The sequence below is a fragment of the Otolemur garnettii genome, unplaced genomic scaffold, assembly GCF_000181295.1.
Source record: "Otolemur garnettii isolate 467f Iridium unplaced genomic scaffold, OtoGar3 scaffold00136, whole genome shotgun sequence".
Lineage (NCBI taxonomy): Eukaryota > Metazoa > Chordata > Mammalia > Primates > Galagidae > Otolemur > Otolemur garnettii.
In genome coordinates, this window is record NW_003852531.1 from 2,332,989 (window position 1) to 2,360,457 (window position 27,469).

The following is a 27,469-nucleotide window of genomic DNA, read 5'->3' on the forward strand; positions in this document are numbered from 1 at the left end:
TGGTCACACTGTGAGGGGAGTAGGTCACACTGAAAGGGGAGAAGGTCACACTGTGAGGGGAGGTGGTCACACTGTGAGGGGAGTAGGTCACACTGTGAGGGGAGGTAGTTATACCGTGAGAGGTCACACTTCAAGAGGCAAATGTCCAAAAATCTGTTTACAATCTAGAGCAGCGTTTGTCTTGGATAAACTAAAATTCCCATTTTGTGATCTTACACTAATTACCCTGACGTCATAACCTCATCGTACAATGAGTCAGAGTCTTTGTAACTTTAGTTAAGTTCATTGCTTTATTTTGGTTTGATATGACTCCCAAAAGAATTAAGAAAGAATAAACCTCTATACATTGCAGAATATACCCACGGGGGTGTGTTGGTGGCACTCACGGTTTTCACTGCCTCTAATACGGAGCTGCAAGCACCAGCTGGCTTCTCCCTCTCACTGCCTTTTGGGGACGCTTTTAAATCCAAATTCCTGGGACCTCCACTGACTGTTTTTCCAAATGTTAGGGTATATAATCTCTGACATCTACTCATGTCTAGCTTAAAAAACCAGTGATAATCATATTAAGTCTCCATATAGCGTAAATCTATTTTTCTTTCTTTAATTCCTACCATTAATAAATTAATGATCCAGTAAAAACCCTGCAAGTAATCACTTTTTCTTTCTGCTCATAATAAAAATAACTATTGGAAGTCAAAATAAGTATACAAATTCCATGGGACTTCTTTAGGGTGATGTTCAAGGATCTCATTGTTCAAAAATCACATAGCTTGGCCAGGCATGGTGACTCATGCCTACAATCCTAGCACTCTGGGAGGCCAAGGTGGGAAGATTGTTTGAGCACAGCAGTTTGAGACCAGCCTGAGCAAGAGTGAGACCCTGTCTCTACTAAAAATAGAAAAACTAGCCAGGAGTTGTGGCAGATACCTGTAGTCCCAGCTACTTGGAAGGCCAAGGCAGGCACTTGAGCCAAGAATTTGAGCTCTACAGCACTCTACCCAGGGCAACTGAGTGAGACTCTGTCTCTAAATCAATCAATCAATAAATAAATAAATATGTTTCTATGTATTTTTTTTAAAAAGAACACAGCTCAAACCTGGGTGAAGTACTTTTTACAAGGACCCAGGGAGATATTTCAAATAGAATGACACGGTGACTGCAGATTCCGGATGGGGTGTGTGTGTGCAGGTGTTCACTGCACAATTCTGTCAGCTTGTCTCTATGTCTGAAAATGTCTGGAATGAAATACTGGGAAAATCCCTAAATATTATAATGATGCATAGCGTATGACTCTCAGCTTCAAATAACTTTATTCTGAGCTGTATCTTTAAAAAAAATAATGAAATTTGACTTTAATATAAATTTATTCTAAGGTATTTAAATTTTGTTTCTTGGTGACTGAAACCAAGTAAAGGAGTTTTCAAGTAAAAATGTTTAATTGCTTCTTTTCTTATTTTTAAAACAAATGTAATCTACAGATTATTTCTGTCTGAAAATCAAGGGCTTAAAATAACTAAATCCTGGTAGGTGCCTGTGGCTCAAAGGAGTAGGGTGCTGGTCCCGTATACCAGAGGTGGTGGGTTCAAACCTGGCCCTGGCAAAAAAAAAAAAAAAAAATTATAATAATAATAAAATAACTAAATCCCTGGCGAATCTTGAGGACGTTCTGGTAAGTGATCTAAGCCAGTCACAGAGGACAAACACCATATGACTCCACTCCTACAAGCATCAGCATAGTCAAAATCATGGAGACAAGACTAGAATAGGGCTTGCTAGGACTGAGGGGAGGGGAAACGGAGAGTTATTGATTCGCAGGGACAGAGTTTGGGCTGAGGAGGACAGGAAAAGTTCTGGAGATGAATGGTGGCAATGATCCACAACAATGTGAATTACTTATAGCAGTACATTGAGTACTGTACACTTAAACGTGGTTAAAATAATAAGTTGTAATGTTACATGTTATGTATAATTGCCACACACTTTAAAACTTATTTTAATATAAAGGCTGGATGGAAAAAAGTTACCATCCTTGGGGAGCTGAGCACTGTCCTTTTGAATTTGGGGGGTGTTTGTCGCACTGTGTAGCCCTCGGTAGAGTGCTGTGACATCACAGCTGACAGCCACCTCAAACTCCTGGGCTCAAGTGATTCTCTTGCCTCAGCCTCCTGAGTTGCTGGGACTACCGGCCCCGACCACAACACCCAGCTGTTTTTAGAGATGGGGGTCTCGCTCTGGCTCAGGCTAGTCTGGAACTTGTGACCTCAGACAATCCACCCGCCTCAGCCTCCCAAGTGCTGGGATTGCAGGTGTGAGCTACCGCGCCTGGCCCACTTTTAGCAAAACTGCCCTGTCACTGTGCAGAATTAAAGTAATTTCTCTATTTTACAGGAGGAAACCCTTCCTTCCATAGAACAGTTGGCCCATCAGATCGAAGATGAAGACTTAAGACTGAAGGAGAAGCCCAGGGCGTACCTCAGAAGAGTTTACAAGGAAACCATCTACAAGCCCCTGGTGGAGAGGAGCATCCTCGACTACTTGCACTATAACTATAACCACCTGCCCATGTACGCGTGGCCAGGCATCATTTAGCTGTGGCCCGGGTCCCCACTTTATTGTTTTCATACATTTAGTTCCTGGAAGTGCTCTGTGGAAAACAGAAAAGGTCTCTGAAGCCTGGCTTGACAACCAAGTGCCAAGGGTCCCCACGGTTTTGTGGTTTCTTCTTCCACCCCGATTTACGCCTGTAGTTTGCTATTGTTCCAGTAGGTGGCGCGCAGCCGTGCGTCGCTACTGTGGGGCAGGGACGATTTGCAAATAGCAGGCATGTTCCCGTGCAGAATAATCAATCCAGTTTAGCAATAAAATGAGATCATACTGTGGAAAACTTCTTTTTTACGTTGGGTATCATTCTGTGTCGATTTCCTTGACTTTTCTGCCACCAACCTCGTTAGTTCTTCACGTGTTTATTCAGTAATACTTGTGGGTGGTAAAAGACAATCACTGCTCAGAGTGAAAAATTAGTAAAGCAGATGATGAGATATTAAATCTGTCGTCCAGTATCAGGAGCTCTGGTTGTGTAGGAAATCTTACATGACCTTTAGAAAGAGGCTGCTGTAAAGATATGAAAAACGGGAGGATCGAGGGACTGACACACAGATACTAGGTTTTAACTTAATAATGGGAAATTAATCTAGTTTATTTTCACTGACCCTTAACACCATGGTTGGGGGGGCAGGTCCTCTAGTACAAGCTGCCTGTAATGCAGATCAGAAGGTCTTTCTCTTATAAATAGAGAAATTAAGTTGCCCACTACAAAACACAGATTCGGGAAATAGTGGGAACAACACATAAGAAATTATTTTTATTTATTTGTGTCGTATCTCGCTTAATAGACAGTGTGACACAATTTTTGGCCAGCAGGGGTTAAAATTGGTTTTCATAAACAAAATTCCAGTTTCTGTTCCTTTTTTATATTTACATTAACATTTAACAAAAACTGGCACAATTGCAAGGATTACACAGCTATTAAGAGGAAAAGTCGGAGTTGGCATTACAGAATTATACACACATTATCAAACTCTCTGCTCCCAACTCCTTAATTATTTGGAACTGCAAAGTCATTTGACGTTTCTCAAAAATAAAATTGTTCCCAAACACTGGACTCTGATTTTCCAAGCCTAGCAAAAGCAAGCAATAAACACCTCTAATTCCTTCACACAAACATACATTTTACACAAATGCATGGGTCATTTAAGGGAGGACTCGGCCCTGGCCATATGGTACAAACTGTGTAACAGGAATGGGGAACGATAGCTACTGGTTCACTCTTCAGAATTCAGACCCAACACACGTGCAACCATATTTCAGGGGCTGGTGAATGAGTCAGCTCAAGTGCAACTCCCTGGTCACCTTCCCCTGAGAGGACCTGGATCAAACTCATCAGCAAATGGAGTGAATTTCTGTGACGGGTCCTGGGACCTTTAGATGAAGATTAACAGAACAACCTCAGAGGATCAACAGTTATGACTTCTGTGACCAAGCATTAGCATTAAAAAGCCTCCAGTCACAAAAAACTGGCCCCAAATGACAATGTCAACCTTAACACCAAATCATGCATAAATCTGACAATAACAGTTGTCCTCTGCTGCCTTTTAAAATGTAGTCTTGAACCTCCATAGGTAAAGCATCAGATTTGAAAATATTTAGAATATGTCTTAGTTTACAAAGCATATTGTGTCACACTCAGAAAGTGGGCAATTCCCTGAACTGGGGAATTTAACAGGTATGCAAAATAACTTCCAGAATTGAAGAATTTTAACATATCTGTCCAGACGCAAGAGCTTTATCACTGAAAAACAAGCTACCTAAGAATAAAAGAATAATTCAAGAGTTGTTGGTCATCACTTGATAGTGGCTGTATTAAGAGCTTTGGGAGATAAAGCTGATGATAAAGCTTAGCAAAAGAAAGGGTTTCAAGAGATCCAGTTTTGGACTTGGTGTGCGCCAGCGGTAAACCCTGCTGAGACTAAGGCATTCTTGAAGTCCTACATATTTCAGCATTTGCTGTTGAGCTGGGGACATCTTGGGCTCTAAGCCTAATCTTCAATGGTTGTAAGCAAAGAACACAGGTATTGACAAGAAAAATGCCAAAGTTAATTTTCCAAAGTTTTATTCTCCCCAATCACACGCAGCGCCCCTGCCTACTGACGCCTAATGATCTCCCTACCAAGTCAGCTTGTAATGAGGAATGTAGCCTTCTTCCTTCCAAAAAGGGCCCCTTGTGGTTTTACTGCACTCAAATATCACGGAAGGCAAAGGGAAATAAAAGATGAAGTGAGTGCGGGATGGAAACACTGCATGGAGGATAAAGTGTAAAGCCGGCCAGTCAATATTTACCCTTCGAAGAGGGGCAGAGAGAGAGAGCCGGACGCGCGCAGCCGGGCGAGCGAGCGTGAGCCAAGAAACAGGCAGAGGGGCTGGAAAGTCGCAGTGTGCGAGGGCTGCCGATTGTTTTCTGGTTGAGAGAAGAAGTGATGATAAGGCCGGGATAAAGTAAGCGCCGGGAACGGGGCACGGAGCCCGGCAGCTGTATGCTAATGCTCGCAGAAACCAAGCCTCCGCGTCCCCCATTAAAGCAGGCGACCAGGAGGCCACACATCACTGAACAAATAGGCTCTCTCAAGACAAATAAAATAACACACGCTGGCTTGTGGGGAGGAGGCGGGAGGGGGAGCAAAGGCAGAGAATGGGAGAAGAGTGAAGGCGGGGGAGAGAGAAGGGACTGGGAGAGAAGACAGGAGGGGCAGACCTGGAGCCGAGAGGGCCAGGAAGAGGGGGAGGAGAGACTCGAGGGCGAGGTGGAACAGGTGGGGAGCCAGAGTGGAGGGGGAGAAAGAAGGGAAGAGACGAGGAGGGAGGGAGGGAAAGTCCCCGAGAGACAGAGAAAGAGGATGGAAAGAGGAGGGAGCGAGGGCGGTGGCGGGAAAGACGCCCTGCCCACCCCGAGAGCAGGAGCCCAAGCCGGGGCAGAAATTGCGCCGGGGCCCGAGCCCAGCTGCCTACCGGCCCCCGGGGCAGGTGAGGCCTGGGCGCACCAGGAAGACGTGGTCGTTGCGGCCCGGCCTGTTTCACTCGGGGTTTCGGTTCGTTTTCTGAGACTGAGGCGCTCGAGCAAGAGACCGCCGGCACCGCACAGGTGGAAACAGAGCTCCTCTCGCCTCTGGTTATGTGTCATTTTTGGTTGGTTCAGTGTCCTCTCAAGTCGCCTTGGCCTGCTTTCGCCAGGACAGCTCTTCCCGACGCCCAGCCTGGTCCTTCTGCCCCCTTTAGCTCCCGGGCCCCGACGGTCCTACCCAGGCAAAAACAAACAGCCCCGAGGGCACTTCAAGGAGCGTGCAGTGGCCCCGACGGCACACGCAGGGGGATAAAAGGGACGGCCAGCCACCCGGTCGGCCCCAGGCCGAATAATGGGCGCGCAGCAGATTGCCAGGGGGCACTCGAAACTCGAGGGGAGGGAACTACTTGAGCGCGGTCCCTCCCGCGCCCAGCGCTCGGTGCAGCCTAGCGGATCCCCCTTGTTCGCCCTCTTTCATGCGCTCTCCTTTTGTGTGGAATTATTTAAACGCGAGATCCCGGGCAGCTTTATGCTAATGCACCGAACAAAGGCTGCGGGCCGCGGGCGGGGGGCCTGGAAGGTGCCCGGAGGCCAGGCCGGGCGGGGCGGGACCCGGGCAGGCTGGCTGCGCGTGTCTCTCGCGTGCCCCTGGGACTGACACAACAACCCCTCATTCCTGCAAACACAAAGCTTCTCCCGGACTCCGGCCCGGCGCGCTAGGCGCAAGGAGGCGGGGGTCGGGGGGCGTCCCTCCGGGACCTGGAGGCCGGCACTGTAGCTGTAACGCGTGGCTCCTGCCGGGTTGTGGCTTGCAGGGACCGAGGGCCGGGAGTAGGGGCTTCTGTGGAGCCAGGTCGGCGGCAGAGTAAGGACAAGGGAGACGCTGACAACTCCCCTCCCGGTTTCCCCAAACGCCCTAACTGCCGAGGAGTGGAAAGGCGGACCCGCCCGGGCCCTCCCGTGAGTTCAGGGGCTTCGAGTACGCCTTGGACACCTCAAGGAGCCAATTCCTCCGCGAAAGTTTCCGCTTTAGCGTCCATTTCCAAGCGACTCTCCTAGAATCTCCCTGGAATCTTGACTTTCATTCGAAGCCTAGTTTGGGGGTGAGTGGGTGGGTGTCACAGTGATCCCCGGCGCACCCCGTGACGGCGGCCCTGCACACCAGGACAGAAGGACTTGGCAGCGTGTGCGGGGTCCAGCTCGGCAGCCGTGGACGGAAAAGCCCACGAAGGGCTGGCTCTGAACTGACAAGAGGCCAAGCGGCCCCCCTGGATTTTTACCACGCGCTGGCCAGGGCGCGGCCGAGAGAAAAGATGTGGCCTGGGGCCGAGAAAGCTCACGTTGATGCCTCCCCTGAATCTTCCTGCTCGCCGACTGCAGTGAAGCCCCCTCGGAGGGGGTCAAATCCACACGCAGTGTTTTCCCAACTTAACTCCACGCGGCCCCTGTTGCGAATTGCAGTGCGCATTCTGGCCGGCCACAGGCGCGCAGTGTTGCGGCGCTTAGCTCTTCCCAGAGGAAGACAAATAATCTCGATCCGATGTCCCTATCCTGGCGGACACGCAGATTCTGAGAAAATCACGCAGAAGGCTGAGGAGACCCACAAACCGGTGCTCCGATACACCTGCTTGCAAGTTGCTGCGTGCGGGAAGCGCGCGTGTAGCTTAATTCTCGCCAGCTGGGGGTGATAAAATTAGTTTCCAATACTTTGTACCTTTCAAGTTTCCATTTATTTTGACTTTAGCGTCTGAAAGCAGATTTCATCTCCGTCGACAAGATTAAAAACCACAAATAAAAAGAAACTGATCCACTGGACCTCAGTATCTCAGAGTTCAGTGGAGTATCTTGGCTAAATTCAGAGCTGTTTGAATTTACTGAGGCAGGAGTTTTGATTTTTTCTTTTTTTTTTTTAGTGGAGGTAGTGTTGCCCTCTATGCCTTATTTACAATTATGGGTGTGGTTGTTCTTAAGGATTCACGAGGTGACTGAGTCTCCGGGTTCTGATCAGTGGAAGGAGAACTACACCAAACCTCCTGCCTGTTAGTGGGGGATGGAGGGCCTAGTACCCCCGCCTCCACCTTATTATTTCACAATCCAGATGGGATTCCTGATTAGAAAATAAAATTGGCCAAAGCTGTCTCGGAATCCTTTTCCCACTTCTAATTTCATCAGCAGTATTAATCAGTCCTCAAAGGGGTAAGCAAATAACGTCAGTCCCTTTTAGATAGGAACAGTTATAAATTTTAGATGAAGTCACTTTAACATTTTTACTTTTGAGGGGGACTAGCATTCATCACAGTCAGCATTTTTTAAACTAGGATTATCTCTCTCAAATTATATTCCATTGTATGTATTCTTCTCTTTTCAACGTGTGGGTTTAAATATTATAAACAAACCACCAAGTATCTTTTCCTTGATTAACCAACTTGATTCACCCCTAAATTAACTAACTTAACAACTGTTCCCTCTCGAAACTAATAAGCAATAACTCATGTAGACTCTATTTAAAAATCCGTTTGACTTCTACGCCAGGGTATTTTTAGAGGGAAAACCCAAAAACAATTAAATACCTTCAGAGGAATTAGGCACAACTCAGCAAAATCTGCCTGGGTGTACAGAACTTTGCGGAGAGACGTTTCCTTGTCTTTCAATAAAGTGACATTTTCCTCACAACGCATGACGTTTTATCTGTCTTTTTGCTATTCTTCAGGGACGGACGACCAGGACCTCTACTCAATCGTGGGGTTCTGCCTCTGTCCCCCGAAGAACCTGCTTTTGTGTTTTCTTCGGGCTGGGCTGGGGAGAGGATGGAGGCTGCCAGGTCTGGGTCCAAACCCGGCGATGGCGGCGGGGTGTGTGCGTTTGGGGGAGGGGGTCTTTGCTGTTGTCTTTCCTGGTGGCACAGGACAGGCGGCTAGTCCTCCCCGAGGCCGCAGCCTGCCTCCGAGCACAGATTGCCCCCCCTCCCCCCAGCCGACAGCACGCGTCTCTTTTGCGTCCAGATTGGCCGCGACCGGCGCTCAATAGCGGGAGGTTAATTTCCTTCACAGAGGTGAAGGGGGCACGGCTCCGGGGGGGGCCTGCGCCCAGACAGGCGGCCCCTTATTCCGCGGCGCCTTGATTGGAGCCCTTGATTTAGCATCTGATGTCAACCCGCAAACAAAATGCCCGCTCAGAATGAAAATGCATGAGGCCGCGCCAGAAGCGAGGAAACCAACTTCGCTGGGGCGCACGAGGCTGATCCCGCGTTTCGGGCTTTGGCCAGCTCGACCCAGAATAACCCAGCCCTGGGCGGCGCAGAGGCTCCGGGCGGCCAAAAATGCCAATCCCACAGCCTCCAGGAACTTAAAAGAAAAGTTCAGAAATTCAAGTTCTGTTTGGAACTCAGCCCAGCCCTCCCCACACTCCAGCCCTGCGTCTGTCGGTGACTGAAGACTGTGCCAACTGCTCCTCAAACTGCAGCGAAGCCTCCCGAGACCAGCGGCCGCGCGGAGGCTCCAAGCACCAACATCGCCCTCGGCTGCAGCCCGAAGGTCAAATCTTCTATCTATACCCGAAACTCCGGGGTCCCATTTTTCTCTTGGACCCTGGGTCCCGCAGGCCACCCATCCGAGATACAGGCGGTGGCTCTGGGCCGCCCGGACTTTGCAGCTATTCTCATTTCACCGACACCACGCAGCGCTCAGCGCCTGCCGAACGCCCTGCGCCCCAGCAGCAGCACTCAGATGGCCCCGAGCTCCCGCTTTAGCTCGCCCCGCCCCCACACAATCAGCGCGCACAACTTCCCCCTCGGCTCCGGCTCGCGGATTGAACCCTCCTGACATATTTGGGGCTATTCTTCTCCTTTGTTGCTATTTTGCTCGCGACCCGCGGGTAATCCCCGCGCGGGAGGGGGCGTGCATTGTCGTGCTGATGGACGGGCCCATTTGGCGGCTCCTCGCCCCCCGGAGGAGAGACACAAAGCCCAGGCACGTGCGCCTCCCCATAGAGGAGCAGCAGACCGTGAAGGGGGGCGGGGCCGGGCGTGTGCCTGGGCCAGGCGGGGCGGCGGCGCCGGGCGGGGCCGCGAAGGGGCGCGCGCGGGGGCCCCGCGCCCTCAGGTACATCTGCCGCACCTACCGGGCGACCCCCGAGTCCCGGCCCCTTTTTTGCCGCCCGGTCGCCCTCCCACCCTACTAGGCAGAGGAAATGCGGGCGCGCTGATTGGCTCCGGGGGAAGCGGGAGGCGAGAACAATGGCCCCCTCCCCCCGTTAAAAGGGAGCGGCTGCCGGACCAAGGGACAGGGACGCGCGTGCAGGGCGCACAGCCGGGCCGAGCTGCCACCGGCGCCACGCGAGTCCCACAGCCGCCGCGCCCGGGCCATGGGCCGGGGTCACTGAGGGCCGCCCGGGCCGAGCGCGGAGGTGGGACAGAGCCAGTGCCTTGCCCTCGCGCCGCGCCAACATGCCCCGCGGCTTCCTGGTGAAGCGCAGCAAGAAGTCCACGCCCGTGTCTTACCGGGTCCGCGGCGGCGAGGACGGCGACCGAACGCTGCTGCTCTCGCAGGGCTGCGGGGGCGCCCGCGCCGAGCCCCCGGTTCCGAGTCCCGGGCCCGGGCCGGGGCCGCTGCCGCTACCGCCGCCACCGCCGCCTGCGGAGCGCGCCCATGCGGCGCTCGCCGCCGCGCCCGGCCAGCCGCCACCCCCTCCGGGCCCGCGGGCCGCGCACTTCGGTAACCCCGAGGCCGCGCACCCCGCGCCGCTCTACAGCCCCACGCGGCCGGTGAGCCGCGAGCACGAGAAGCACAAGTACTTCGAGCGCAGCTTCAACCTCGGCTCGCCGGTCTCAGCCGAGTCCTTCCCCACGCCAGCCGCGCTGCTCGGAGGGGGCGGCGGCGCTGGCGCGAACGGCGCGGGCGGCAGCGGCACCTGCGGCGGCGACGCGCTGCTCTTCGCGCCCGCGGAGCTAAAGATGGGCACGGCATTCTCGGCGGGCGCCGAGGCGGCCCGCGGCCCGGGGCCGGGTCCTCCGCTGCTCCCCGCCGCCGCCCTGCGGCCCCCAGGCAAGAGGCCAGCGCCCCCGGCTGCTGCCGCTGCCGCTGCCGCTGCGGAGCCGCCAGCCAAAGCAGCCAAGGCCTCGGGCGCCAAGAAGCCCAAGGCCATCCGCAAGCTGCACTTCGAGGACGAAGTAACCACGTCGCCAGTGCTGGGGCTCAAGATCAAGGAGGGCCCGGTGGAGGCGCCGCGGGGCCGCACGGGAGGCGCAGCGCGACCGCTGGGCGAGTTCATCTGCCAGCTGTGCAAGGAGGAATACGCCGACCCGTTCGCGCTGGCGCAGCACAAGTGCTCGCGCATCGTGCGCGTGGAGTACCGCTGCCCCGAGTGCGCCAAGGTTTTCAGCTGCCCGGCCAACCTGGCCTCGCACCGCCGCTGGCACAAACCTCGGCCCGCGCCCGCAGCCTCCCGAGCGACGGAGCCCGAAGCTGCCGCCAGGGCAGAGGCGACGGGCGGCGGCAGCGACCGGGACACTCCGAGCCCGGGCGGCGTATCCGAGTCGGGTTCTGAGGATGGGCTCTACGAGTGCCACCACTGCGCCAAGAAGTTCCGCCGCCAGGCCTATCTGCGCAAGCACCTGCTGGCGCACCACCAGGCGCTGCAGGCCAAGGGCGCGCCGCCAGCGCCCCCGGCCGAGGACCTACTGGCCTTATACCCGGGGCCCGACGAGAAGGCGCCCCAGGAGGCGACCAGCGACGGCGAGGCGGCCGGCGTCCTGGGCTTGAATGCGTCCTCCGAGTGCCACCTGTGCCCAGTGTGCGGGGAGACGTTCCCTAGCAAGGGCGCCCAGGAGCGCCACCTGCGCCTGCTACACGCCGCCCAGGTGTTCCCCTGCAAGTACTGCCCGGCCACCTTCTACAGCTCGCCCGGCCTTACGCGGCACATCAACAAGTGCCACCCGTCCGAGAACAGACAAGTGATCCTCCTGCAGGTGCCGGTGCGCCCGGCCTGCTAGAGCGCGCCCTCCGCCCCGGCCCGAACTGTGCCTTCGCTTGGAGACCCACGCAGAGAGCGCGCCGTGCACGCCCGAGTCCGTGTCCGCACCGGGGCGCCCCCGGGCTGCGGGATGCAAGTGTCGTCTCCTCTTCCCTCGGTGTGGCGTAACGGTAACCCTGATCCTCTGGTTGGGACTCCTTCGGATCCCCCGTTTTGCGTTGTGGCTCCCCAATCCCTATCGCGCAACAGGAGTCCACCTCTTTCTGTACAAGGGAGAAAAGCTGTACGCGTTTGTCTCGTGGTTGGAAGCCTCCCCTTGCAGGGGAGAAGCTGTTTTTCTTGCTAGTATTCGCTGTGTCCATGGTCTAGAAATGCGGTTTGTTCTCGCCTACCAATCTCTGCTGTCTATGTATGTAGCGTACGGGTTGTTTTGGGTGAATCTTGAGGAATAAATGCCTTTATATTTCACAGGCTGTAAATTGAACTTCCCACACGATTAGCTTTATTATGGCTTGTGAACTGCTGGAGTCTGGCTTTACCTTTTTGTATGTGAACAAATCAAATTGCTTAAAAAAAAGAGTTTTCTTTAGTATAGCCACAAATGCCTTGAACTGCTGTCTGTTTGGGATTGTTTTGGGGAGAGGGAAGGGAATTTTCAGAAGATGCTGTAGTAACTGCCTCAATATTTCACTTTTTGCTTTGATCATCTATCTTTGTTGAGGTGGGACTATATGAGTTCCCTCTAAATGTATATGTTGATTTATGAGTAATTGTTATTTATTCTTTATTTATTTATATTAATTATGAAGATTATGATATTATTTGATTGCAAGTCTTTTTTTTTTGGTGTGCTTTCCCCCCGCCACTCTTGACATTTCACTGTGCATTTTAGAAGAGAGCCTTTTTCTAAAAGGATCTGCTAAAAGTTTTAACTTTTATACCTGTCTGAGTGAATTACAGGCAACCTACCATTTTATTCTGCTTGGAGAGGCCTGCAAGGCCGGCCCCCCATACAACCAACAGCTCTTAATTTTAAATGCAATCTCTTTTCTACATACATTATTTTCTTAATTGTTAGCTATTTATAGAAAGCTTCAATAGAACTGTTTCAACTGTATAACTATTTACTATTCAAATAAAATATTTTCAAAGTCAACATATTGTGGACCAATTCCTGTATCACATGCTTTCAACAAAGATTTAAAATACAGTTTCTGATGATTTCTTAAAAGTGAGCTTTATATTTTTATGAAGAAAAAGAAAACCACTGCCATCACCAGGGCTGTCAGCTTTCAGAGTTGAACCCAAACTTCCAGATTCTGCCCTTAGGGCAGTTCATGAGTAGCGCCTTGGCTAACTGGAACAGAAGCCTTGTTGGGGGTTGTGTGTGCTGGAAGGCAGTTATCTAACCTTCATTCTATGAAGGCCACGGACATCTTTTCAGAGAAATCTAGATAAGTATTCAAAAGAATCCATCCTTTTCACTGAGGGGATGTGAGAATAGCACTTCAATTTAGCAAATCCTTCATTTCCTGACATGTTAGGACTCAGGGTAAAAGCAATTGCTCAGATAAATAAAGTGGGTGGGGTTTGCTCATTAAGTATTGACTAGAAGAAAGTAGAAATGACTCTGTGGTCAGATTCCCCAAGTGAGAGAAGCAGACCCATTGACATCAGCACGCAGTGAAAGTTCAGCAAGTGGGGTTAAGGGCTCAAATAATTTTCCAATCAGGTGAGCAATCTATTTGGTGGGGGGGGGGAGCGGAATGGAACACCATCTGTCTAGAGTATTAAATTTAATAACAGGTAATTACAATGTTTCCCGTTATGTGTCACTCAGCCCTTTGAAGAATAATTCTGACTTTCACCAGCGAATATTTTGAGTTGTTTGGGTCTGTTTGAAATGTCTGATTAAGAAGCTGTGCTGAACATCATGGTTGGGCATTCCCTTCCGTTGGGGTATTTCGTTCCTTTTTTCTTGAGGCTGGCTAAATCTAATATTGGCCTGCCAAAGAGGTTTTAGAAATTTGTATAGTGAAGGGATTTGCATCTCCAAAGAGTAGCTGGGATGAGGGTGGGAAGGCCAAGAGGAACTTGGACAGAAAAATTATTGAAAGCGATCATTTTCGGATTGTGAGCCTAAGTTTTTCTGTGGGAGGGGGTTTAGTCAGAAGCTCAGCTAGCAGGAGCATTGAATATTCCTCCCTTTGTGAGGCTCTGAAGCAGCTTTCAGAATAACAATGGAGAAACCGTGACAGGTGAGTTGCCTCCAGCACAGTGTCACTGAGGACTACATATTTTAACAGTTTAGAAAATAAAAGACAAAAGCTTACCATACAATATAAAAGTATAGAGACAAAGCATTTATACCATCCCCAAAACTTTGAATGAAACAAAGAAAAACCCAAATTTGTGGGATGATAGCGGCTCCTCTTTCCTCCCAGCAAAAATATTATGGGTACTTTAAAAATCTCACTGAACTATGCCATACATTGAAAGATCCCTCAAATTGAAGGTCAGCGTATGTATGTAAGTGTAGGACAATAAAGTTTCCTTAAAAACCTGAAGACTGGCCACACATGAATCCAGAATCTACAGGAATTGTATCTTATCGTCTGGGTTAGGCTGTTTTTCTTGTCCATAATCATAAAACATGAATTTATCTAAGATCCATCTTTATGAGGGTAAATATAATTTGGTTGTTCACAAACGTGCTCCTTCATCCCCTGTGGAAATTTATTTCAATTGACCAAATACACCTTTTCTAAACCAGAACCCCAAATTTAATTGATGTGAAATATTAAATGAAACTATGGTAAATGGAGTATGTTGAAGGTGACTTTTTAAAAAAAGCTTCAATAGCTAAAATGTGGAAACAGCCTAAATGTCCTTCAACCCAGGAATGGATTGGTAAGCCGTGGTATATGTATACCATGGAATATTATTCAGCCATCAAAATAATGGAGGTTTTACAGCATTTGTACTAACCTAGATGGAGGTGGAACACATTATTCTTAGTGAGGCATCACAGGAATGGAGAAGTAAGAATCCCATGTATTCAACTTTGATAGGAAGACAATTAATGACAATCAATGGCACAGTGGGGCATGGGGGAAGGGGAGACCAGACAGAGAAGGAGGGAGTCGGCTGTGGGCAAGGAGAAAAAAAAAAGAAAGAAAATAGTGACTAATTCTCACATAAATTGTATTTAATTTTGACCAAAGTACATTACCTTAAACATTAATTTTTAATTCAAAATGTTAATATGTTGTTTATCATATTGCATCCTCATTTATAAGTGAAATATGTTTGTAATTTCTCCTTTATAATAATATATTTTCTCCAATTTTAATATCAGGTGTATCCAGATTAAGAAGAATGATTTTGAAGTATTTCTTTTTCTATTGTCTATAAGATTTGGCATAATCTTTTTTTTTAAATTATCTTTTACTTATGTTTATAAATATTAGTTGTCTATTATTTTGAGACCTTGGAAAAAACAAAATAATAAGTATTTTGATCAAAGTATTCTATAAGAGACATACTCCTATCTGTCAATGTGAATGTTACTTTCTTTGCATTACTACTATTATTATTGCTTATATTTCATTGCAGCAATTGTCTGATTTCTTTTCTGAATGTATTTATCTTCATTCATTCTTTATGAGGTTTTTGTTCTCAGTCCTTATGTTAAACATTGTTATTGTCATTAAATTTAGCCTTTTTAATTCTGTGAAGGCAAAAGTAGAAACCTAATATACAGATGTATAAGTAAGAAAAAGAAAGAAAATAACAAACCTCCAATAGGAAAAAAAACTCAAATATATGGACCTTCTGGCTGTGAAGATTCTTAAAAAAAAAAAATACCTGGTTGATTTATTTCAAGGGAAAACAGTAGGAGCCAGCAGAATATTCTACAGGAGGGAAACCAAATTCTCTCCCCTTTTTATGCCTCCCTGGATAATAAGTTTACAGGGTTCCTGTTATAACAACCTGTTGAACCGCAGGCGTTTTCCTTACAAATATGCAAAGGATGCTGAGGAAGTCCTCTGTGCTCACAGGGGCTGCAAGCTTGGACCATCCTCAGTGAACCAGTCCAAGACTCCAGCAGCAAGGGATTGAAGGTGAAAGGTCAGGGGGTCAGGAGAGGTAAGGAGGGCGGCTAACGGAGGGAACAAGTTAGAGGAAGGGATCTGGGTTTTGACAGCACCTCCTCACTGCTCTGCTTCCATATAAATGTGGTAGAATAAAAAGCACAAGAAGGTGATGTAACATTCCTCTGGTTCCAAGGAGAGCCGTGGGCTGAAGTAGCTGGGAGACCCTCCAGCTTCCTTCCCCTTTCTTTATGGCTGACAATGTCTTATTCCCTCTGTTGCTGGCTTTCCCTCCCCTGGAGGCCTGGAGGAGTCAGACCTCTCACCAGTGTCAGAGCTAGAAGTGGAGCAGGCACTGGGAACGGTCTGATGTGGGGAGTTTACTCAGAGGCCCGTGGTGTGGAGGAGTCCCTTCCTTCCTTCTGTGTAGCGCCACGGTCCAGGTGGTTGTGCCTTTCAGATGATGCCAAGCCCATGGCCGGGTTCAATCAAGGGGTACCCAGATGGAGCAGAGCAGAAATGAAGCCAGGAGTGTGGCTGGACTCCAATAGCCCAGTAGCTGCTGGTGGGCATGTTGAGGGGCCCTGCAGAGACCTGGGTGGGCCAGGTTGGACAGGGCAGCGCCAGCCACAGGTGGATGTCACTCCCTTGTCTGTGCTCAGACATGGCTGCCAAAGGTGCACCATCTCTCACCTGCTTCTGCTTGTCACGAGTTTCTGTTTCCTGGTCTGTTCCATCCCATTGGATTTAATTCTATGGCCATCCACAGAGTCTTCACACAAAACAAAGCAGAAGAGTCTCTTAACAACCCAAACAAATAGAGACATTACAAGACTTCTTCACGTATCAACTGTCTTGCAAGAGGCCTGGAATAAGGTTTGGAGCAAGCTCAGGGCTTTCTCAAAAGTTGGGTCACTTGACTTTCTATATACCTCTATCACTCCTCTGTGAACCAGAGATACGCCCTGGCAGATTCCCTGTGGAGATATGTGAGTCTTGGGGAGAACTTTGGGGAGCATCCCTGAGACTGTGAGAGGAGAGGCAGTAGACCTCACGGGACCCCCATTCTTCACATAGACAGGGGAGAACGTATTTACAGGGAGTGCTGTTCCCTGGCATTTGGGATTATTTGTAAACCCGCTGGCCTGTGGCAGGCTTACTTTGTGCAAAATTTGCTATCTATTTGCAGAAGGGACATTTGGGTCTTGTAGAGAAATTTTCTGGCATGTAGAGCCTAGTGTATGGGGTAAAATAAATCACCCAGTTAGTTTGTACATGGTAAGGACTAGAGTTTTCTGATGGCCAGGCTAGAAAAACCTGTCTTGTTTGGTAGTTTCAGGTATAAGCTGTGGAATTTTGAGAAGATGGAGGAGGAAAATGAGTTGTTGAAGCCCACAGGTAGCAAAACACACCTGCCTGAGGGAACAGGAGAACAGTGACTTACGGGGGGCTTGATTCCCTTTGGTCGCCAACATAGTACCAAAGTATGGGGCACAATCTGGGGCTGAAAGACGCGTAGATTCTAACCTGAAATCATGGAAACATCTGAAAGGTATTTTAGCAACATGATCTGAAAGTAGTAGCTGGGAAATGCCACCTGGATAAGAAAGAAACCAAATGCACCTTCCAGGGCCCCCTACCTAATACATCGAAGAAACGTACTGTTTATTACCAACCTACGGCATTAAGTGACCAGTACTCATAGAAAAGTCCAGTACAGTCCATACTCATGGGTTCGGATATGGCAGTTGTCTCTAGCAGGCTCCTCAGCACTCAGAAGTGGGAGCTGGCCCGGTGGCTTCAGGAGACCTGGGGGCAGGCCCACGAGTGTCTCTGCTCAGCCTCCCTGGGATGAAGAGCTGGTCAACAACACCCAGAACTGGAAGACCATTCCCTGATGGGCCGCTGTCAAGTTATCCTGTCCCCTGGCAGCTTCATCAGCCAAGGTTCCCAAGCAAGATGAGGTGTATTGGGTCCAAAGGAAGAGGGGCAGAGAGGACAGAAGGCACCTACCTGCCCAGTGATTTTGAAGAATAGGGAAATCTTTTTTTTTTCCTAGTAGAACTAGGGAACTACTGCCTCCTTCTGTGGTTGCTAAGGAAACAGAACAATGCTTTTCAGTATCCCCTCCTCTTTTGCAAATACCCAGCTGCAGGTTTTGGTGTTATCAAGGCAGCTTCCCAGCCACGAGGGGATTTTCTGAAGACAAATGAGTCCTATTTCTTGGGGTACATTCCTTACAGGGAAAATTACAACAGACCACCAGGCCACGCTGGGTTTGAAAGTAATAGAGCCCAATGAGAAGTGTGGCCAGATGGACCTTTGTGATGAAAAGAATTGATTTCTCAAAGCTGGGTAAGAGAAACACCTTGACTTACAAATTTACCGTCCACAACTCTGTCTTCGTGGTTATGAAGGACTCATGTGCTTCTCAGAATCATAGTATATACTCAGGCATATGATTTGAAGTCGCTCAGTGTGTTTCCACTAACCCAAATACACACCCTGCATCTCTTAACCCCTAACTATCATCATGTGTCTGCCACACACTTGTGGGCTTGCCCTGTCACATCTGGAAAGCAGAATATTCCAGACATACGCGCTTCCTTCTGGCAGTGGCGTGGTGAGCAGAGAGGGTGTGGGATGCTCACATTCGTGGTTGCCGTGTTTGAACCTTCTACACTGTGTGGTCTTCCCAGTGGTATTTCCGCATAAAACATCAGTAATGATGTTGTTTTCTTTAGGTCATCACATAAACCCACACTACCAGGAAAAACTCTTCTTAAAACATTCACAAGATAGAGATGAGACTTACAGAATGTCTCCTGCCACGAGGACACAAGGAAGGTGTGATCACTGAGAGCTGGTGTTTCAGGCAGTCACCTTCCCGCCCCGCAGTGTCAGCCCTGCTTGTAAGGAGCCTGCCGGCACATCACTCTGCCCATCCCGCCTCCCCTTCCTCAGAACCCAGGCACTCACAATAATGCCGGAAACTTCAACCGGTATTCATTATTCTTTTCTTTCACTCATCAAAGAAGTCCTTTTATGTGAACGCAGCATCTGCTTTGTCTCTGTGTGCAGGACCAGGGCCCTGATGCCAGGCTCCCTTCTCAAACACCAGAGCCAGGTGACAGTCACACCTGATGGTGAGAGGATGGGCAGAGTGAGCCAAGTAGCTATTATGTGTCAAATCTGATAGGACACAAAGAAGGTGTTAGTACATGGGAGGGGGTTTCAGTGATGGGCTCTTTCTACAGGAGGAAAAAACACTAGGCTACAATTTCCTCCCAGCACAAAGAACAGAAAAGGATGAGGAACTTAGGCTGGAAAGCATGCGTCCAGCATTGCCATTTAAAGCTTGTAACATCAATAGATCACAGTCCTTTCCTATTGCCATCTACTCCAGTGTATAGAGTGACGCTTTGCCGGTCTAGAATACAGGTACCAAGAGGTGGTTATTAGGAGATGGGCAGAAGCTGATAGGAATAGTGTATATGAAAATAATCAAACTCAGGCCTGTCAGGGACAGAGGGAGATGAACCAAGCCACAGTCTCTGGGTGCCCACATTTGGACATAATAATCTTAGGTTTCTTCAAATATTTTACTCTGCAAAAGAACACATTGCTTTTCCCCTCATGTCTTTGAATAGAATATCTTCCTTGCATCTTTTAAAACAGAATTCTATCCTTAACACCTTCCTAAGGGTTTTCACACGACTATCTCAATAAATCACCATTTACAATTTCAAATCATTTTAATAAAACAGTTATACAATTAAGATTTTGGATTTGTATCAGACTTTTTGCTCTGTGAACCACAAAGAAATCCATGTTTTTAAATTTGGTAATTCAGATTAAAAAGGACTAAAACAAATTAAGTGCATATTATACTTACCTTGATTTATTTGTAGTAGTAACTATGAGCTTAGACATTCCAAGATTATAATGAGATTCCAGAATTATTACCACCTACATCTCTAATAGAAAAGGATGGACCAGGGGTTGGTAAAGTCAGGTCCATGGGCAAAATCTGGCCATGAGCCTGTTTTTGTAAATAAAGTTTTATTGAAACATAGCCACCCCCATTTACTTAGTGCCTATGGCTGTTTTCATACTATAGCTACAAAGTTTAATAATTATGATAGAGACTCCATGGCCCACAAAGCCTAAAATATTTACTATCTGGCCCTTTACAGGGAAAGTTTCCCAGCTATTATCAGGCAGTAGACAATAAAATGGTGCGGTGACTCCCACATCCTGCCCTTGATTAGATGGAAACTTGGTCCCTATGATAACCATGCTTTGCTCAGTTGTGTGTGAGTGTCCCAAACTCAACAACTCAGCACACATAAGTCTTGAAAATTGCAAGATTTAGTACCTCTTTTTTCAGGTGTCACCGCCTCAGGTACCACAGTTTTTAACATAATTGTTTAAATGAGAAAATTTACTAGTTTTCTGGAAGTAGGAAACTGCCTCCAAGATAGATTTATTCCTTCTGCTTTGGGTGTCCTGTCAGTCACAGGGACCCTCAGGTAGTACATACAAACTCCAACCTGTCCACTCATCTGCACAGATATCACAGAAGGGGAAATTTGTCTCCTGGTTTGACGGGTGTTTTCTCACTGTCATGATTTTTATTTATCAAATGGAATCACAACTTTTATGCTGCACCATAAGCAATTGCTTTTTTTTGAGACAGAGTCTCACTCTGTTGCCCTTGGTAGAGTGCCGTGGCATCACAGCTCACAGCAACCTCCAGCTCTTGGGTTTAGGTGATTCTCTTGCCTCAGCCTCTTGAGCAGCCAGGACCACAGGTGCCCGCCACAACGCCCGGCTAATTTTTGTTGCAGTGTGGCTGGCACAGGGTTCGAACCTGCCACCCTCAGTATATGGGGTTGGCGCCCTACTCACTGAGCCACAGGCGCCACCCAGAAATTGCTCTTTTTATAAGCAAAAATAAGTTTCATACCAACAATTTTATAGAGTTCAATGCAACATTTCAAGAGTTTTTGGTCACCATTGGCTTAAAAATTGAGTTAAAGACAGAAGATAACTTGGGGCAGCACCTGTGGCTCAAAAGGGTAGGGTGCCAGCCCCATATGCCGGAGGTGGCAGGTTCAAACCCAGCTATCGCAAAAAAAAAAAAGACAGAAGATAACTTTAACTCAGCATTGATTTGCTTAAAAATAGCATTAATTCAATAGCAATAAACATCTTCCTGGCAACTGCTGACTTCTTTTAATTGTGCAAACATTTGAGCATTTAGGGAACATAGGCCAATGTCCAACAGCGGGACCTCTGCTCCAATTAGAGGTCCCCAGTCATTACGAGCAATTTTGTTCTGAAATGGGTTTCTGACCCAGTCTCGCACGTGTATTAGTTACAGCAACAATAGTGGACAATGTGCTGTCCTTCCTTGGTTCACAAGATGTGGACCCTGCGCCGCATGAGTCTCACCTGGGAGCTGGTGAGGAAAACAGAATCACAGGCCCCACTTCGCACCTACTAAATCAGAGTCTAGTCTGTGTTTTAACAAGACACTCAGGGAATTCGTGTTTAATCTGTGCTCTTTGATGTTTAATGTGCACTGGTTTAAAGTTTGGGGTCCTGGTCACAGACTGAGTTATCCCAGTTGTTGCCTGGAAAGTTTAGTTTGGCCTCGAACAGCCTTAACCAGAGACCACTAACCCCAACTAATCATGGCCTTGTAATAATACTAACAGCTAAAGCTCATATTATTTGCCTTGTCTGAAGCCTTCCTATAAATTACTCGCTGAGTTCTCACAGTCACTCTAGGAGGGGGTATTAATCATTATCCCTGTGTGACAGATGAAGAAATGGATGGCCCTAAGAGGCGACATGGCTTGTGAGTAGGGAAATTTAGTTAAGATCAAGAAGGAAACTGGTTCATAGAAACCATATTCCACTGAAGGAGAAATCAAATGGATAGTGAAATACACAAAGGACTTGATTCCATCTTCTTGTCAAGGGGCTAATGTAGCCTGGGGCACAATGGTAGCCTGAGAACATGTTCTGTTCTCATCCCAAATCACGGGAACAGCAGAGCTCTGTTCTGGACAAAATAACAGTGTGAAAATCCCACCTGGATGAGAGACAGATGAGCTAAATATATCATCATTCCAAGTTATCTCCTGTGATATATATTGGAGAAACTCTATTCTCCTCCTCCCTTCCCTTCCGTCCTCCCTTCCCTCCTCCCCCTTCCCTTTGACAGGATCTTACTCTGTTACCCAGGCTGCAGTACACTGGTATGAGCCTCCAACTCCTGGGCTCAAATGATTCTCCTGCCTCAGCCTCCTGGGACTACAGGCACATGCAGCTAATTTTTTATAGAGACAGGGATCTCATTTGCCCATGCTGGTCTCAAACTCCTGGCCTCCAGTGATTGCCTTGGCCTCCCAAAGTGCTGGGATTATAGGCATAAGCCACCATGACTGACCAAAAACCTATTTCTGCAACCTGCAAACACAAATAACCAGTACTCGTGAGAAAATCAGATAAGTTCAGCACTCCCTGATTGTAACTAAGGCTCTCCCAGTGGTATGTTTGTTGTGCCAAATTCATAGATCCTGCATCACTTTCTGCTTGCTTTAACTTCCTAGATGCAACCGTAAGACAGAAAGAAACTCACTCCTTGTGCACGGGGGTGCCCTAAGCAACCGGGAGAATGTCACTGAGTGCTGGCTCACATGGCCACCTCCCTCCAAGTTCTCTGCCCTCCACTTGGTTCTAAAAGCACACGGCTGTGGAAATTACTATTCTACACCTGCAAGCATGTTAAAGGCCCCCCAGCACCACGGTGACCAGCTTGAGTGAGGGAAGGAAATATCCCTGAGCACAGGGCCCTAGGCAATCCCTGCCACCTTCAGCCTAAAGGGTGGGGAGGGTTAGCAAGTGTGCCAAACCCGATCCCCAACTCGGATTCTCACAGTCTAATAACATTTAAGAAAATGCGCTAATAATAAGTTTAATTGTATACCTCAAAGAGAGTTCCAATGTGGTGGCTTCTCCAAGGAATAGGTTTTGATAATCCTAGAAGGTCGTTCCCTCCCTCACCCACAGTGGTGGATTCTCACATGCTCACGTGGGACCCGGCTCCCTCTCCAGCACACCGTGGCTGGGGGTTTGGAGCTGTGTCTGCTTGCACCAGCTTGTTCTCACCATTTAAAAGCTATGTGGCCTTAGGCTCTCTCTCTCTTTCTTTCTGTTCTTTGGGATTAATACGACGATAATGCGATTAGGTTACATTGTTTTTGCATTTGTAAGATGAAATCCAAGTTGTACTTGAGTCCTTCACCCAGGAAGGGTGCCATCTGGGTATGCACTGTACCCCTGAGGTGGGAACTTACAGAACCTCCTCTTTCCCTCCTCCCTTCTTGAATTTAATTTTTCTTTCATGTGGACCTGAGTTGTTAATCTGTTAGTTTCAACTTAGTATTGAGTACATGGGATGGCTTGATTTTCCATTCTTGTGATCCTTAGGAGAATGTTTTCCAAGTCCTTCCAGGTAAATATGAAAGATACAAAGTCTCCATCTTTTTTGTGGCTGAGTAGTATTACTTAGGGTACATATGCCACAGTTTAATAATCCATCCTCTCTCTGCTGTTTTCTCATTGACAAAATGAGGAAAGAGGAATACCCACCTCCAGTGTTACTCTTGCCACATGCCTCTGAACACTCTTTGTTTGCTAAGATTTTAGGGAGAACTTTTGTGTCTGTGTTCATTAAAGAGGTTGGTCTATAGTTTTCTTTTTTACGTCCTCCCCTGGCTTTGGTATCAAGGTGACATTGCTTCACAGAATGAGTTTTGGGGGTTCCTTCCTTCTCAGTGTTACAGAATAGTGTTTGGAATATAGGTATAAGTTCTTCTTTGAAAGTCTGGTAGAATTCTGATGTGAAGCCATCTGGTGTGGGATTTTTTTGGTTGGAAATTTTCTTTATTGTTGCTTCAATTTCAGCACTCGATATTGGTTGATTTGGGAGGTTTTTTTTTTTTTTTTTTTTGAGACAAAGTCTCACTCTGTTGCCCAGGCTAGAGTACCATGGCTTCAGCCTAGGTCACTTCAGCCTGAAACTCCTGGGCTCACATGATCCTCTGGCTTCAGCCTCCCAGGTAGCTAGGACCCAGGGACTAAAGGTGCCTGCCACCATGTGCAGCTAATTTTTCTATTTTTTGAATTAATTTTTTTTGAGACAGAGTCTCAAGCTGTTGCCCTGGGTAGAGCGCTGTGGATTACAGGTGCCCGCCACAACGCCCAGCTATTTTTTGGGTTGTAGTTGTCATTGTTGTTTGGCGGGCCGGGGCTGGATTTGAACCCACCAGCTCTGGTGTTATATGCCTGGCGCTTTAGCCCCGTGAGCTACAGGCAATGAGCCACTTCTATTTTTAGTAGGGATGGGGTCTCACTCTTGCTTAGGCTGGTCTCTAACTCCTAACCTCAAGCGCTCCTGCCACGTTGGCCTCCCAGAATGCTAGGATTACGGGTGTGAGCCCCCAAGCCCAGAAGGCTCAGGAGTTCTCTCTCTTGCTGGTTGAGTCTAGGGAGGTAGTGTGATTTGAACACTCTTCCTGTGCCCCGGTAGTTTCCCATCTGTGAGTCCTGCCTCCCAGTAGAATCTGGAAACTTGGTTTCCAGCTGCCCTTGCAGTAAAGCTGTCCTGTAAGAGAAGGACAAGTGTGCTGGGCTTAAGGTCAGTGTCTGACAGAGAGGATGAAGTTGCCCTCGTGGTTCAGGTCAGAGGCGCCTCACCTCTAGTCAAACTCACCTACTCGACATGGTTCCAGAGGACAGACATAAAGGAGGTGGCACCAGGGGCACTGGCACGGGGTGTGGAGAGGCGTTTGGTCTCTTAGGCTGACTAGTGATGGCCCAGCATCATGAGGTGAGCTGCCTTTGGGTCTGGCAGGGTAATTTGAGTGTTTTTCTGCACCTTTTAACCTCATAGCCTAATTGTGTGGCCTTCCTGGACAAAAGTAAAGTAGCCAAGAGCCTTTAATAAATTATTTTTCTCTTTCAGCTGGTAAAGTGGCGGTGGCTGTTAGTAACCCAGTACCTTCCAGGGCTGTCGTTAAGATTAAATGAGTTATCAGGTCAAGTGCAGGTGAGAACTCACTCATTATCTTTGGTATTTTGATGTCCATCTGACCCATGCACGGATATAAGAGAACACTGATTTTAAATGCTACATATCATTCCTGCCACCTGGTGCAGGTTTAAACATTTCTACGAGTCTCTGACACACCCCACTGTGAGGTGGAGTCTGTGTGCCCCGCTCCCAGAGCAGAGCAGGCTGTGAAGGCTGCTTCCCCAAGGGAAGTGCGGTGGGAGGGACACTGGGTGACTCTGAGGCGAGGTCTGAGAAGGCCACGCAGACTCTGCCGAGTCTCTGAGGCTGGTTACCGTAGTCAGTGTTACTACCCTACATCCCGGGGCGGGAGTGTGGGGGACAAGCATCAGGATGGCTGGGATGCAAGAGCTCAGGGCCATGCAGTGAGTGTGCGGCTGGAATTTGAAGCCAGTACTATCTAATTCCCAGGTCCAATCTTTAGTAAGAGGTGAATTTATGGTGTACTTTGATGCATTTATGTTAGTATTAATATTTTCAGTAATTTCTTTAAAAGTCAAGAAATTCTTTAGAATATTATCATGGAGGCTCGGCACCTGTGGCTCAAGAGGCTAAGGCACCAGCCACATACACCAAAGGTGGCAGGTTCGAATCCAGCCCGGGCCCACCAAACAACAATGATGGCTGCAACCAAAAAATAGCCGGGCATTGTGGCGGGTGCCTGTAGTCCCAGCTACTTGGGAGGCTGAGGCAGGAGACTCGCTTGAGCCCAGGAGTTGGAGGTTGCTGTGAGCTGTAATGCTATGGCACTCTACCCAGGGTGACAGCTTGAGGCTCTGTCTCAGGAAAAAAAAAAAGAATATTATCATGGAACATGCAGGAGGAAACAGAGCAGGAGCCCTCACTCTCTCTGGTCACTAAGTGCCTCACTTTATCAGGGCTGAAATCACGCTTTTTCTCAAGCTGGTGAGTAATGGAATAAGTTCTCTTATGTAAGTATGGGGAGATAGGAATCTTAGCTTCATTTTGTTATATAACTCCAAAACTGACTTTACAGAATTCTGAAGTGATCAAAAATCTATTAGGGCTAAAATTTCTATCTCTCGAGCTGCTGTAACAAAATACCACAGACTGGGTGGTTTCGACAACAGGAATTTACTCCCCACAGTTCTGGAGTCTGGGAAGTTCAAGATCAAGGCACAGGCTGAGTAGGTTCTCCAGGGAGGGCTGCTTCCTGGCTGCCAGACGGCTGCCTTCTCCCCGTGTCCCCACAGGGCAGAGAGCGAGCCTCTGGCCTCCGTGTTCTCAGCAGGGCACTAACCCCATCCTGGGGCCTCACTCTCCCAACCTCCACTATCTCCGCCTCCCAAGGGCCGCTGCTCCCAAGGCTATCACACTGAGGCTCAGAGCTTCAACATGTGGATTCTGGGGCAACACGCACATTCAGTCCATGATGATCACACATGCTCTCGGCTCTGCAATTTTATTTTGGGGGATTTTATCTTACAGAAATAAAACAACAGTACATCAGGATATGGGTGTGATGGTGTTTATAAGGTTGTGCTTGTTATAAAAACACTGGAAACCACCTCAATGTCCACAGATGGGCTGAGAGAATTAAGATACATCTATATCGAGGAATCACATGCAACTGCCAAAAACGATAAATTAGAGGGAGGGGTGGCCGTGACATACTGTAAAGTTTTAAAAGGAAGTCGTAGAATAACGTATATTAATAGGGCGCTACTTTTGTAGAAAAGCAAACCCTGCGTCTTCTTGTGTCTTTGCGTTAGTCTGGAAGGGAGTGGGACTGAAACTGGGGGAAATCATTTTTAGAAGAAAAAAAGTATAGAATACCTGGTGTAACGTCCAAATCTGTCCTCTGGCCATTTCATTAAAAGCTGGATAATTGGGAAATAACCAACCCTTCGTTGACTAAGAGAAGCTCCCGTCTCGAGCTGCCTTTGGCGCTCTGCTCTTGCCTTTGGGTCTAAACAGTTCCAGGGGTTCACTTGGTGCCTGGAGTGAAGATGCCAGGTCTCCCTGAAGGAAGCTGTGGGCCTGTCATCAGCCTTCAGTATAAAAGACAGAATAGGGTGACATTTTTTAACAGGAGAAGATGATGCCATTAACGCGCAGCCATCGCTGGTTCAGACTATTGGGAGAGATTTGCCGGGAGGCGCTGCAGGTCGGAGGGGGGAGACCTGTTAGTGAGGCCCTCGGCTTGCACTTAGCCCAGTGGCCATTTCTTAGGGAATATTGATCCAGAGTACTCTCCTCTGTCATCTGAGGGGCGTAATGCAGCCCCTGAGCATTCACAGAAAAAGCTTTTCTTTGCCAGGCTATTTTCTGAAGTCAAAAAGATCCTTTCAGGATCTATAATAGCAACCCCCTTACCACTTCACACCCTCGGTGAGAAGCACACTCCAATTTTCAGGCTCCTCGGGCCCCAAGCCGAGGAGGAAGCTGACGAGCAGGACTTCTTCATGTAAAATATTCTGTGCCAAACTCATCTTGGCAGGGAGAGGGGGAGACACACCGAAGGTTAAAAATTACCCCTGGGCACAAAGGGAAGGGCCTTCTTGTCCCAGAGATAATTTACACATTTATTCTTTCATTTCCAAAATAATGTTTGAAATAGAATTTGCAAGCATGTACATTATGTTCTCTCATAAGGCAGGAATTTTTTTTTTTTTTTTT

The 27,469-nt window shown here is 48.2% G+C and overlaps 3 protein-coding genes across 3 annotated transcripts in view; 2 read left to right on the forward strand and 1 right to left on the reverse strand.

Annotated features, from left to right (window-relative positions):
• The window catches only part of CFAP61 (cilia and flagella associated protein 61), a 307,795-nt gene extending 305,203 nt beyond the window's left edge, over window positions 1-2,592 (forward strand). Inside the window, exon 27 of the mRNA XM_003798465.2 lies at window positions 2,392-2,592. Within this exon, the coding sequence (XP_003798513.1) occupies window positions 2,392-2,592 (201 nt within the window). The remainder of the gene's footprint in view (window positions 1-2,391) is intronic.
• A 7,319-nt stretch (window positions 2,593-9,911) lies between these two features.
• Window positions 9,912-12,743, forward strand: INSM1 (INSM transcriptional repressor 1). Its single transcript, XM_003798467.1, has one exon. It carries the CDS (start codon window positions 10,062-10,064, stop codon window positions 11,604-11,606), a length of 1,545 nt encoding a protein of 514 aa, XP_003798515.1. The 5' UTR covers window positions 9,912-10,061; the 3' UTR covers window positions 11,607-12,743.
• Window positions 12,744-18,690: 5,947 nt separating this feature from the next.
• Window positions 18,691-27,469, reverse strand: part of RALGAPA2 (Ral GTPase activating protein catalytic alpha subunit 2) — a 374,339-nt gene continuing 365,560 nt past the window's right edge. Inside the window, exon 39 of the mRNA XM_023518389.1 lies at window positions 18,691-18,821. Coding sequence (XP_023374157.1) covers window positions 18,691-18,821 — 131 coding nt within the window. The remainder of the gene's footprint in view (window positions 18,822-27,469) is intronic.